This window comes from Rutidosis leptorrhynchoides, unplaced genomic scaffold (genome assembly GCF_046630445.1).
Source record: "Rutidosis leptorrhynchoides isolate AG116_Rl617_1_P2 unplaced genomic scaffold, CSIRO_AGI_Rlap_v1 contig119, whole genome shotgun sequence".
Lineage (NCBI taxonomy): Eukaryota > Viridiplantae > Streptophyta > Magnoliopsida > Asterales > Asteraceae > Rutidosis > Rutidosis leptorrhynchoides.
The window spans coordinates 65,179-79,348 of record NW_027266374.1 but is presented as its reverse complement, the minus strand read 5'-3'; the positions used below and the strand labels follow the sequence as shown (position 1 = coordinate 79,348).

At 33.6% G+C, this 14,170-nt stretch overlaps 1 protein-coding gene across 1 annotated transcript; it reads left to right on the top strand.

Annotated features, from left to right (window-relative positions):
* Positions 1-1,974, top strand: LOC139881150 (dirigent protein 22-like). The gene is made up of 2 exons (XM_071865665.1): positions 1-85; positions 1,472-1,974. Exons 1-2 carry the CDS (start codon positions 1-3, stop codon positions 1,972-1,974), a joined length of 588 nt encoding a protein of 195 aa, XP_071721766.1.
* The last annotated feature ends 12,196 nt before the right edge of the window (positions 1,975-14,170 follow it).

The following is a 14,170-nucleotide window of genomic DNA, read 5'->3' as shown; positions in this document are numbered from 1 at the left end:
ATGACTTTGGGGCATGCTGGAGAGGAATCACGATTGGAGGGCGCAACCATGCCGGTGAGGAATCGCAGGGCTTCAAGAGAGGAAGGTTTTGATTAGTAATGATGAATATCAATGGGAGGTGAAGAGGTAATATCTATTAGCCGGCTAATGTATTCGGTGACAAGATAAATTAATAGATATTACCTTGTCATTCATCTACTATCTTTTTTATTACTATGAGCGTAGGAACAGAATGGTAATCTATAATTAGTGACAATAACTTTTACATTTGATCACAAGAAAATATTATTGTCACTAAAGCACATTAATAAAATCGAATAAGTGATAATTACAGTTCATGTCACCGAAGATGTAGATTCAATGACAACAAAATGTATTGTCACTTAGTGCTTGTCACAGTAAGCAATTTTTCTACTAGTGTTATGTTCTGTTTCCATAGATACTAAAGATAATGTTCTTTTCTTCTAAACTTGACAAGTGGAAATTATTTTTCATGTCATCTTATCAAATAGACTTGATGCATATTGCAATTCACATTACCAAGTTTGGCTAAATTGATCGATGTGGTATTGGACGTATTGGCTAAAACCACCATTTTTTTAATACACATACTTCAATTTAGCTAAAAGTTCTCGGGAGAAAAATTGATAATACAATACAAATACAAAAAGGTTAAAATATTACTCGCACAAATCTCAGAACACTATTGTTTTTGCTTCCTGAACTTGATTTGTACAATATTTTGCAATTTGATCGGTCTTCTTTTTTTCTTTTTTTTGTTAAGAGTTACGGATACGACTAATTTCTTTTACTAATAAATTTTAAAAAGGGTAGTCTTCGACATAGAGTAAAACAAATCTTAACTTGTTTCTCCTAACTACTAGTACTGCATTGGAATGACCATATATGTAAGCTGAGACTAGGAAGTAGGGTAATTTGCATAAATTTATAATTTCTTAGGGATAATGAATGAGGTATTTTTTGTATAAGTTATCGAGTCATTTAACATTAATCAATACTATATAAATAGGGATTTATTTTTTAGCTCCGCCCATGACTGTTTGAAACTATTCAAAATAAAATAAAATTAAATACTATCCTTTCTTTCCAGTAATTGTAACACAATGATATTCTTCAACATTATGCTTAATTACTGTGTTCCACACATAGTTCAAACATAATTAAATTACTCGTGTTTTTGTTTTTGTTCTCTCATTTTACACTGGAGTTAATTTCGTGGAGAGTATTGTTTTAGTGACTCTAATTAATATTCCTCACGCAATATATAGTTAGATCAATTTTAAAGAAGCCACCGAACAAAAAAGACAGCAATAAGACACTATAAATAAGTGCTAAGTATTCCTGGCGAAACCATCAAAACTCAAATATCCTTGCATTCAAATTACAAATACAAGCATGGCAAAAGAAATACTCTCAACATTATTTGTCCTTTTCACATTAATCTTCGCAGTCTCCTCGAACCATGTTACTTCGAATCGACCTTGCGAAATAGCTCCTCCACCAGGAGTGCAGAACATAATTCTATTGAATATGACAATCTACCGACAAGACGATAGAGCAGCAGGTATCCAAGTTGCAGGACCTGTCCCGCCTCCAAATTCTACATTTGCGTTCGGTACAACGGCAGTGGGCGATGTTCCTATGACGGTGACTCCTGATCCGCACTCCAAGGAAATTGCAAGACTCCGCGGAACATTTTTTGGGGTTTCTAAGAGTGATCCGAACAATACTAGGTCTTATATGACTCATATAAGTTTTATTAGAGGAAAGTACAAAGGGAGCAGTCTTTCTATTTTGGGGATTAGCAATTACTTTGATCTTATGCGCGAGCGCCCAATTGTAGGGGGAAACCGGAAACTTAGGTTAGCATCGGGATACATTGAAGCAAGGGATATCTCCGACAATCCGAATGTTGAAGAGTATCGCATTTGCTGCCTCCATTATGGCTCCTAGATCTTTTTTCTAAAAGATATATATTTTATTTGATATAAGTAATTATTAAATGAATAAGCTGGTGATGAAGGCAATTACATACATATATGGACGGGAATAGATCCCGAGTCATATCCATATGCTGTGTAAAAAAAAAAATGTAAAATTAAATCAAGAATAATATATGTATTGTACTTGTTAAGTTCATATAATATAATAATTGATAAATTAATGAATTTATTTTGTGTAGTTATTTCAATTTTGTGTAGGATTTCTGGCAAAGCCATTTCTAATATAATCGGCTAAGTACAAAACATAGCATAGCATAACCTTGAGAGCTTAAGCTGTAAAATAGCTTACATAGTTTAATTCTAGCTACGTCGGAACATAATCGGCTAAGTAGCACCATTTTTTAAATACACATACTTCAATTTAGCTAAAAAATCTCGCAAGCAAAGTCGATAATACAGTACAAACACTAAAAAGGTTAAAACATTTTAGTGTGATACGCTTTGTTAAATTACTCGCACGAATCTCATACTCCCTCCGTCCCAAAATAAGTGCAAATTTTTCAATGCAAAATCTATATTGAAAAATTTGCATCTATTTTGGGACGGTAGTAATTGTTTTTGCTTTCCTTCAAACTTGTTTTGTACAATATTTTGCAATTTGATCAGTCTTCTTTTCTGCTAAGAGTTACGGATACAACTAATTTCTTTTACTTACAAATTTTTGGGTTGGGATCAGACAATATTATTGTAGGTATTTTATTTAAGCATATAATCATCCTAATCTTCTTGGAATATAACAACAGTATTAGAAGATTTGAAATTATTTTATGTCAGATTAAAAATTGTTGTTTACCAAAAAGTTTGAAGATTTTTTAGAATATATCAAAACAGTTAGCTACAAAAAGGATCACGTGTTATCACAATGATCTTCCAACAAGTAAAGGTATGTTACGTATCACAATGATCTTCACCAATATAGTCTTACTGTCTTCCACATAACAAAGTTTAACCTAATTATATTACTTATGTTTTTTTTTTCTCTCTTTTTACACCGGACTAAATTAATTTCGTGGAGAATACTGTTTTAGTGACTCTAATTCCTCGCGTAATATATAGTTAGAAAAAAATTTAAAGAACACTAAACGAAAAAGACATCAATAAGACTCCATAAAAGAGTGGCAAGTATTCTTTGCCAATTCATATAAACTCAAATATCTCTGCATTAATTAATTAAGAAAATATTACAAGCATGTCAAAAACATCATTACTTGTCCTGATGATCATCACATTAATGTTTGTCTCCTCCCCAATTAATCTCTTTAGTTGACATATTTTTGAGAAATATCAGTTTCGCCAGGAGTTCAAAACATAACGCTAACCCAAATGACAATCTACCGACAAGACGATAGAGCATCCGCGCTGTCCGAGTAGCAGGACCTCCCCGGTCGGAAAATTCTACGTTCCGTACAACATTAGTTGGTGATATATATGTATTCCGATGATCATGGCTCCTGATCCGAGATCCATGCAAATTGCAAACCTTCAAGGAATGTTTGTTGTGGTTTCTAGCACAGGAACTATCAATGGACTTCTTGATCAAATAACTGATGACATTGATGAAAATTGCAATTTACAATACCAAGTACCTGCAGTGTCTTGCCTAAAACAGCCAATTTTTAGATGGTTAAACACATATACTTTAATTTAGTATTACTCGACCAAAATTGATTATACGGTTTAAACACACAATAGGTTAAAACATTTTAGTTGGACACAATTAATGAACTTAATTACTCGCACTGATCTTTGTTTTAGTTCCCTTCCGAATAAAATTGATTTGTACAAATTGCAATTTGAACGGTCTTCGTTTTCACTAAGCGAGTTACGAATACGAGTAGTTTGTATTAGTAAATATCGATTTTCCAAAGATACATGACTTCGACATACATATGGTCATTTTTTGTGTTGGAATTGTTGGTTTGGATAGTTTTGTGATTCAAGAATGAAGCGACAATGTTTAAAGCTCTTGTTTTTGAAGAAAAATAAATCAGAAGGACCAAAAGTGCAAAATCTGAATTACCAGGGACCTATATGAAAATCTTTGGAAACCCTTTGCTCCAAGATATAGATGGGCGGATGTGATGCATGAGTGGTGCGCAAGTATTCTATTTACATTATTTAATAAAAAAAAGAAAAGAGAATTATGTGATTGGTTAAGGGGAGTGAGAATTGAAAAGTGTGGCTTTATAAGCCATACATCATCATCTCAAGCTTTAATTTGTGTTACTCTTCGAGACAATAGTACTTCATGTTTGCATCCATCTGTTATGAATTTGTTGATGAAATGGTATGTTTTTATGTCTATGGGAAAGAGTCAATTTGAATTTATGGCATCTTGGAGCCTAAGTTTCTCAAAGGCACGCCAAGTGTTTGAAGAAAGTCTCCTCAAAAGCCAATTCTGGAAGTTCGAAAACCATGTCCTAGAAGTGGATGCCAAACAAAGCTACATGACGGTGAATCTTGAAACTGCAAGAACTGGGGATCACTTGCTTAGGTCAGTTCATGGAGATTAAGTGTCTTAAATCTGTTCCTTTCAAGTTCTTAGTAGTTATATAAATGTAGGATTGAAGTATGATGTATTGGTTAAGATATGCTCACATAGTATAGGTTGAAAGTTGCACTTGGAGAATTCTGGTTTGTAGCTTGAAAAGCAGAATACAGAGCTTGTAACGTGCCTTGAGAAGCAAGGTTTTCTTCTATGCACAACAACTGTTTGATCAAATGCTTGTCAGAATCCAGAAAATTTTCGACTCAAAAGTGGCTAGCTGGAGCATTATAATCGACAACTGAAGATGGAAATCTCATTCTGCAGTGTGGAGTATTTCCTGGAATGACAAAAACAGAGCTACAACTATTTCTTGGGAAGCAAGCAACCTCATGCCTACAACATGTTTGATTAAATGCATCCAAGAAGCTTCATTTTCGCAAACTGTGAGTGCCGCACAGTAGTGAATAAAACAGGGAATCAACTCGTCGGTTTCCTATAGGAATCAGACAAGAATTATTCTTGGTATATTCTTTCAGCATATAACTTTTCTGATCTTTTCTTGGGTAAAAACAGTCTTAGAAGATTTGAACTTGAATTATCTCAGAATTATTAGAAATTTTTACATGTACCAAAAGTTTTTAGACTTTTTAGAATACATTAAAATGTTTATGTAAGAAGTAACATCCCAAGCCTAGAATATTTGAAGCCTAGGATAATAGCTGGCGGTTCTAGTCCGGGGCGTAGAACCCAATAGAAAGTAAAAACTGTCATTTTACAATGGAGTCATTTAGTTCGTGGAGAATAATGTTTTAGAGACTCTAATTCCTCACATAATATTTGTTTAAATCAATTTTAAAGAAGCAACCAAGCAAATAAGGTATCAATAAGACAATATAAAAGAGTGCTGCTAAGTATTCCTGGCCAATCCTTGCATTCAAATTACAATTACAAGCATGGCAAAAGAAATACTCTCAACATTATCTGTCCTCTTCACATTAATCTTCGTCGTCTCCTCAAACGTTGTTACTTCAAATAGACCTTGCAAAATAACTCCTCCACCAGGACTACAGAACATAGTTCTATTGAATATGGCAATCTACCAACAAGATGATAGAGCAGCTACTGTCCAAGTAGCAGGACCTGTCCCGCCTCCAGATTCTACACTTGCATTCGGTACGTTGATAGTGGGCAATGTTCCTACGACGGTGACTCCTGATCCGCATTCCAAGGAAATTGCAAGAATCCAGCGAACGTTTGTTGGGGTTTCTAGGAGTGATCCGAGCAATACTAGGTCTTTTATGACTCATATAAGTTTCATTTGAGGAAAGTACAAAGGGAGCAGTCTTTCTACTTTTGGGATTAGCAATATCTCTGAGCCTATGCTAGAGGGCCCAATTGTCGGAGGAAACCGGAAACTTAGGGTAGCATCAGGATACGTTGAAGTGAGGGATATTTCAGGCACTCTGGCGTTTCATATTTGTTGCCTCCATTATTCCTCCTAGAGCCTTTTCTGGAAGATATATATTTTATTTAATAAAAAAAATTAATTAATGAATAAGGGGATGAAGGCAATTATGTAAAAATACATGTGGATGGGAATAGATCCTGAGTCATATCCATATCATGTCTAAGAAAAAGTTAAAATAAAATTATGTACAATATTTTTTCTTATATATATACATTTTTTCATGAAATACTAAGGACTGCAGATCCCATGCCAACTGATGAAATATAAAGAACGGAACAATGGCATAATAAGGAAAGTCTGAATTTCAGTGACATATAGAGACTAACGCATTCTAATGATAACTCTTGGTTTTCTTGGCTTCTTATGTGATCTTATCACAATGTCGAAATATACAAGCTGGAAAATCGTCAATTTTTTCGTTGAAAATCTTCCAATTTCAATGAACAAATATTCCTGGCTTCTATCTTCTGGCGGGCTTTGAATTTATTTTTCCTAATTTTATGATCAACGTGAAAGGTCTGGCTATGAAAAGCCTAATTTGAATTTGTCGTGCTTGTTTATATGTAAGTACTCAACTGGTTATACAAATTTGTTTCTCTAGTTATACAAATTATTCTTACATTTCTAACTTGTTTCTTCTCGGAGTACATTGGAATGACAAATAAAATATAGATGTTATTGTTTGTAACATTAATTGGAAAGAAACATATATATTTAGTAATTCAAAGAAACAGGAAAAGAAAAGGTAGCATCGACCTGCATCTTAAAAACTAGACTACGAAGCATCATAATTGATTAACCGGGATACATAATCTTCTTGATAAACAATGATTAAAAATTAAAAACTCATAATAAATCAATTAATGTCCCACCACTATCAGCTCGGAATCAAAAGCTCCCATATTCATAGTAACCCCTGGTGAGGAAATCTTAACATTGTTCACAATCTTGTAGGTATCATCAAAGTCGTCGTCGTCGTCATTGTGGTTGTTTTCTTTGCAACTTTGGTCGTCATCCGGATGGGAACCGGCGGAGCATTGCTGGGCTGAGGTGTCGCCCGCATTCGCAACTTCGATAAACAGTGTCGATACGAGAAGTGTCAAGACAAAGAGAATCAACATTACTTTGGATAGAGCCATTCTTAGTTATATATCACAACTGTGATCAAGTGATGGAGCTATATTAAATTTCTTACAGTGGTTTAAATATTAAGAATTAATGTTGGCAATTTAAATGATGTGTGTTTACTATTATTAACAAGTGTTTTTGTGTGGCTTAAAAGGATTAATGATTTAGTTGAGCTAGTCTTAAGGCAGCTATTTTAATAACATTTTATTGGTTAGCTGTCCTCTTGAACCTGTGGTAATATTATCAGTGGTACACTTTTGTTGATGATGGACATATGCTATGAGTTAGGCCCTCTTTTTTAATAAAAAAAAAAACTTTCCTTTTCTTTTTTTTTAAAAAAAAAATAATGGAGGGAATAACTTTATTAATAAAATAGTTGAGAGCCACATTGTGTCTTGGTTAATCCCGGATGAAATCCCTAGAAGTCCAAACTAACCTGTAGGTATTATTATCTAAAAACATAATCCCCAATACAACAATCGGGGAGAATTACAACTGAAGTTCACACCACATAAAATAGCCCGAGCTTGAAACAATATCCTAGGCAAAGACGATATAAACTAAAAGACAAGAAACATAAGTAAACAGAGATACAAAAGATCAATAGCCTCAAATAGATAATCGACAGTAGCTTCTCTTACTCTTGTTTGACACAACTTAATTCCATTAGGAGAAGCAAGAAGCTCCGATGTCGTACTACTGAAATTTTTATTAGCCGCACAAACTCTATATACTCATGATAACAAAAAGTAGACCGTCCTATCTTCAAAGGCAACCAAATTTTGCTCTCTTAACAAAGTCCACGAAACAACCGCAAAAAGAATCATCAGCATGAACTCTTGCTGTGAGAGTTAGGCCTTGAGCTTTCACCAATGAGCTCTTTAATTCGTTATTATATATATTCTTTAAGGTTATTTTTTATTTTTAAGCAAATCAGGATATTTGGAATGCAGTCGTAAATGAGGGGTGGGGATGATGGTTGTATTGGATCGATTTTTCATTTCACCTATAAAATAAGCCTAATCTTATTGCAGTGACCTGTTTGATTAGTTCTAAATTATCTATTTTAATCTCTTATTATAGGAATCTTCATCTTCATCCCATATTCCCATTGAATTCGAGGTCTCTAAGGAAGGCCCAATAAAATGTATTTTATATAGAGGCTCAATAGAAATTATTAATTGCCCATTTTCTAATGGTTCTTGTGTTTCTTAGAGACATTCCGACGAACAGTTTCAAAAATCCCTTCACGAATCTACTCTACTCTGTAGAATTCTTCAAACAAATTAAAAAATTCGATTTCTTCGTTAGGAATTCGAAAACCCAGGATATAGTTCTTACAACAGCATGTCCCTATCTATCATAAACATCAGAACATATTCCTAAAAACAAATTCTGCAGAGAATTAGATTCGGATAAGCTGGAATTGAAGAAATCAGAGAACTGAGTGATGCAAGTTTCTGATATAGATAGAGAGTTTTTTCACATCTTTCTTACAGTCGTACAAAGGACACGTGTTGATCAATGAGACGAATTACAAATTAATGGCTGCTCCGTGGTTGAGAAATTAATTAACCGGGAAATCGGAAACTAACATCTCTAGAATTGTCAACTGAGAAAGGCAGGTCCTAGATATATACTAGTTTCACTCAGGTCAAATGTCTCCGGCAAATTTGCTTCCCCCAAATCCTCCGGCGAGTTTTTAAGCTTCCAACAACAAAGTCATTCAGGATTCTCGAGAAAAAGGACACCAAAATCCTAGCCGCATTAATGCTCAAACTGTAATTAGTGTAGGACGATATACATACTTGTTCACTTGTTCTGCTTAGTTCCAAAAAGAAAAATTTATCAGTACGATAAGTAACATTGTTAGTTCGATTTATTATTTCTGTTACTTATCATTCATATTTCTGATTTGTATCATTCAAAATCTACAGGCTCATTTGTATCATTCAAAATCTACAAGCTCGGCCAACCAGGACGGCATTGTCTCCCTCCTCGAGAGGTTGAAGGTTCGAATCCTGATGAAAACGTTAAAATAAAATAAAATATCTACAGGCCTGCCTTGCCGAATTTCAACAAGAAGCAAAACATTAAGATCAGCAACAAAAAATGTTATAGACAGTCCTAATTAATTACAATTTCGACTTTATGAACTTTTGAGATCCTGGTAACAAATGCTAAATATAGCTATTTTCAAAACAAAAGAGTAATGATCTATCTACAAATCAAACCAAAGTAGCGTTATTAATTCCAACCCTTGAATACGGAAATATTAGCCACTAATTGAACAAGACGATAAAAATAAATGGAATTAGCTTAATATAGGGGTTATCCTTTCCAATATAAAAGAATGAAACATGTTTAAGGGTAACACACATTGTTGTTAATAATACTTCATTTATCAATTTAATATCAATACCTTAAAAAAATAAATAATATCAATATCAATAACAATGGCGAGTGGCTTTGACTCCACACCAGAACAAAAGAGCAGCTAGCTAACCCCCTCCTCCTACCTCTCCTCCAAGCCATAATCGTCATCTTTCCTCCATAAGAAAGTTTAGATCCAGCCTCTCCCGGGCCCTGCCGTCGTTCGTTGTTTTCCGGCGACGGTGGGGCCTCCACTTTTTTAATTTCTGCAATTTTCGTTGGCTCCCTCCCAGATCTGCTCCTCCCGGGACTCGTCTTCAACTTTCACAACGGCGGCGACCACCTTTTCCATCTTCTCCAACGTTTCTCAGCTCTCTCTCCAACAAGCTGATGGCAACGGGCGGCAACCTTCGGTCTTTGAACATCTCTTCATTCTTTGTACGGACCAAAGTGTGTTGGGGTTTTGATTTCTCTTTGTCGTTGGATTTATCTCCTAGTCTTGGTTTGTTTGGGCTTTTTTGGAGCGGCGGACAGGTGTGGTTGGCCGGACCTCCAATTATCCCAGTGATGTTCTTCGGCCACTTGAACGGACCAGGGGGCTTTAGACATCCTACTTGTGGTGTTTTCGGGGTTAGGAGTTCGTCGGCTCTTTCGACTTCTCTCAGCGTTCTGAGCGGACCAGAAGGCTGTAGAGTTTCGTTTTGCGGTGATTCCGGCACGAGACGGTTGGGTACTGATCGGATCGGGTTGACTCTGGTTGGTGAGGTGTTTTACTTTTTATGTATTAGCTGTTTAATGTTGGTTTTTAGATTTAGAATAAAGGGGCTTAACGATGGTTGTCCATTGATTTCATCGGGTTTTTCTCATGTTGGCTTTGAGCTTCTTCAGCTCCCAATTCGGCTTAGCTATTGGGAGTTGTTGCTCTCTTGATTCTCATGTTGGAATTCGAACTTTTGTTGGCCGAATTATGGGTTTTACCCTCAATTCTGGACGCTTTTGCTTGCTCGGCTTTCAAGCTTGCTTTGCAGATTGAAGTCGTTAATGTCCTCTCGATTTCAAACTTTGGATTGGTGTGTGATTAGTCATGTGTCGTTCTTTGTTTGGAATTCGTGTGTATCTCGGCCTTTTTGGGGGTTTTACCTTCAATTATGGACGTTGTTTCTCCAATCAATAGTATCGGTTATAGAAAGTTTTGAGAAATCGATCAAATCTTGCCAATCATACAGCTGTTACCGCGCCTTTAGATGCGCTGATTGTCTAGTATTTATACTATGGTTTTTTAACCTTCGGGTTAGAAAGATTCTAAGCTGGCGTTCCTTACCCGCGAAGAGGTGTTGGCCCTCGATTAATCGATCAATCAACTTCGCTATAACTTATACTACTTGTATTGGTTTAGTTGTTAAGTATGTTTTGTACTTAGCTAAATCCCTACTCTTGTATTATCCAATCATTTATTAATGAAATACAAGTGTTCTATCAAAAAAAAATAACAATGGTGAGTGGTGGGAAAATGCTGATGATCTTTGGCTTTTGTGTGCTCTTGTTGAGTGTGGAGGTGGAAGCGAATGAAATTAGTTATCCTGCAATAGGAGAAGGCGCTGCTCCTGGTTGCGGCAAGCACTGCAAAGGTAGTCCTCCGGCCAATCCATGGACGCGAGGTTGTTCACCCCTTAAACTCTGCCGTGGTAGCGGTGGCCCGCCTCATGGCGACGCCTGAATGATGATAGAATTCGACGGTGACTATTTATCATCATCATCTTCCAATATCTTACGGTAAACTACATCCTAATACCTAAACATTAAAATGAATTTTTTTTTTTTTAACAAATGTACACTTCCCGGAAATACCATTTCCGGGACAATTAATTTAATTACGTCATTAATGAGTCACGGATACACTAAATACGGGATAATGCTTTAATTAATGCGTGAAAAATTAATTTCGGAAATACCAAATCCGGGTCAAGCCTTAATTAATCACCATTAGCAATCCCGAAAACCTCATTTCCGAAAATAATAAATGATGATCATCTTCTAGAATTCAATTGTATAAAAGTGGTGCACTAGCCACCAATACTATCAAAATGCAATGTGTATTTGTATGAATCACTTGGATTTTCTGTTAGTATATGATAATACATATATTCCTTCTTGGTATATATTATTTTTTGTTACACTGTTTATTGTTCTTCACTTCTTCTTCTGAATTCTCAAGTGATAAACTGCAGGAAAATGCAAATATATTTCTCTGAGGTAAAAGACATTTTCAGAATATAAAAGAGAAAAATATTATTATTTCCTCACGCTAGGTCATTGATCGTTACTTCTCCGGTCTCAAAATACTCATAACTAATCATATAATCATCCAAGCTAATAGCTTAAATTGTTTCTCTTTTCCCACGTTCTTTATCATACAGTGAAGATTGCTTATAATATTAATTTAATAGGTAGGAAGCAATAAAATAATATCTTCTAGACAATTTTATTTTATAGACAATTAGAGAAATAAAATTACGTTATTTTATCTTAGCACACATTTATTGTTTTTATTTATTAATTAAAAATATAATTTTTAGAATTTTTAACTCTTAAAGGTAAATTAAATTAAATTTTATTACTTCATTATATTATTTTTAAATACACCGTTCAAGAGACTTGATAATCAGTTGACGATTTAAAATTTTATGTATGGCTAGTTAAAATTTATTTAAAAAATATAAAGTACAAAATATTATAAAATTATAATCACTATCAAAAAAATTCTTAATATTAAAGTCTGTTAGTTATTTTTAAAAAAATAGAAGGAAAAATCAATAGAATTATAATTTTTAAAATTTGTCTTAATAAAATTACATAATAAACTAATTAAGATTACAGTTAAAACTCTATAAATTAATAATGTCAGGATTGAAGAAATTTATTAATTTAAAGAGTTATTAATTTATCGATAAATTAATAATTATTAATTTAAAGAGTTTTCAACCGATTCAACGTAATTTATAAGGCGTCGAACACTCTTCAAAACTTTATGATACAATACAAAAATACAACACCTAAGTTATTGGATGCAATAAGAAAAGTTAGAGATGAGCTCCAAATAGACTTGAACTTTAAAGAAAAACGGACAATTATTGAATCATATTTCAATAGAGTGTAATATATTTTTTTCAGTTTCTATGAATTATTAATTTATGTTTTTCTTGGGACCAAAAATTATAAAGAGATCTCCCAAAAAATTATTATATTATTATATTATCGAATTTTTCAATTTTTTATATTGGTCCAAATCGGAACCGGACAAATTTATTATTTTAGAAAGTTTATTAATTTACCGAATATTAATTTAAAGAGTTTCTACTATATTTTTAAGAGTTATATTCTTTTTTTTTTTATGTATGTTTTTAAAAAGTAAAAAAAAAAAATTATTTTTAAGAATAAATCTCACTGGAATTTTATTTGTAATTTACTTCAAGTAATAAATAGAAATATGAAAAATCTTATGTCAAGTTTTGATTCACAAATAAAATCTGGAATTTCAATTTTATTATTATAATTATATATTTTGTTATCCTGATTGCATATATGATGTGTAAAAACTGAAAATAAATGAATTGTTATTAAGATATTGAATAATGGAATTTTAATAGTAAAATTCACTTATTCCAATCCTATTTTTGGATATGGTCAAAAAAAAAATGGACCGCGTTGGTTTGATTTTTATTTTATATTTTTGTGAGAAAAAAGAGTTAAGATCCGTCGGATTGATTTTGAGGTCAAATCTAATCCAATCAAAATTACCTTAATATGGGGAGTAGCCTTCTCTAGTATAAAAGAATGAGAAATTGGTGATGATCTTTGGCCTTTGTGTACTCCTTTTGAGTGTGGCAGTGGAAACAAAGTATATTAGTTATCCTTCAATGGATCAAGGTGATACGTGGGGCCGAGGTTGTGAACCCATTGAACGCTGCTGTGGTGGTGGTCCTGGGGCCCAGCGGCGCATGAATGAATGATGATCGATGCTGACTATGTATCATCATATCTCATCATCATCATCTACCATTACTGTCAAAGTTCAATGTGTGTGTATTGAAATCACTTGGGTTTTCAATAAGGTGAATCAATAATAATTATAACAAGTATGTATTCCTGAATAGTATATATGATTTTTTTATTTTTTATTTTCCTTTCAAAATCTATTTTTTTTCTTGTTTATACTTGTTATTGTTCTCCTTTTTCATTCTCAAGTGATAGACAACATATGAAATTAATTTGATAAGATATTGCTCAAGGTAAGAGGTTGCTAAAATACAAAATGATTTTTGATGCTATGATCTAAATCATAGATTATAATTACGTCTCAAAGTACTTGTAACTAAAAATATAATCAATCAAGCTAATGGCCGTGCATGTGACTCTCTCTAATAGGCTAATGCAATAATCAATAAGACAACCCTTTCAAAGAAAAAAAGTTCTATTATTACCCTCAAAAAAAAGTTTTATTATTTATTTAATTTATTGATCAGTAAACATATATATAATGTATATACATTAGTGTTTCCTACGTGACTCTAAAGTTGTTTAACAAACATAATTACTGATTAAGATAGATTAATATGATTTTTAAGATTTCCTTCCTCCTCTTAGTGCAACTGTGCAAGCACAAGGTGAAGCACAGAACCTCCCTCAATA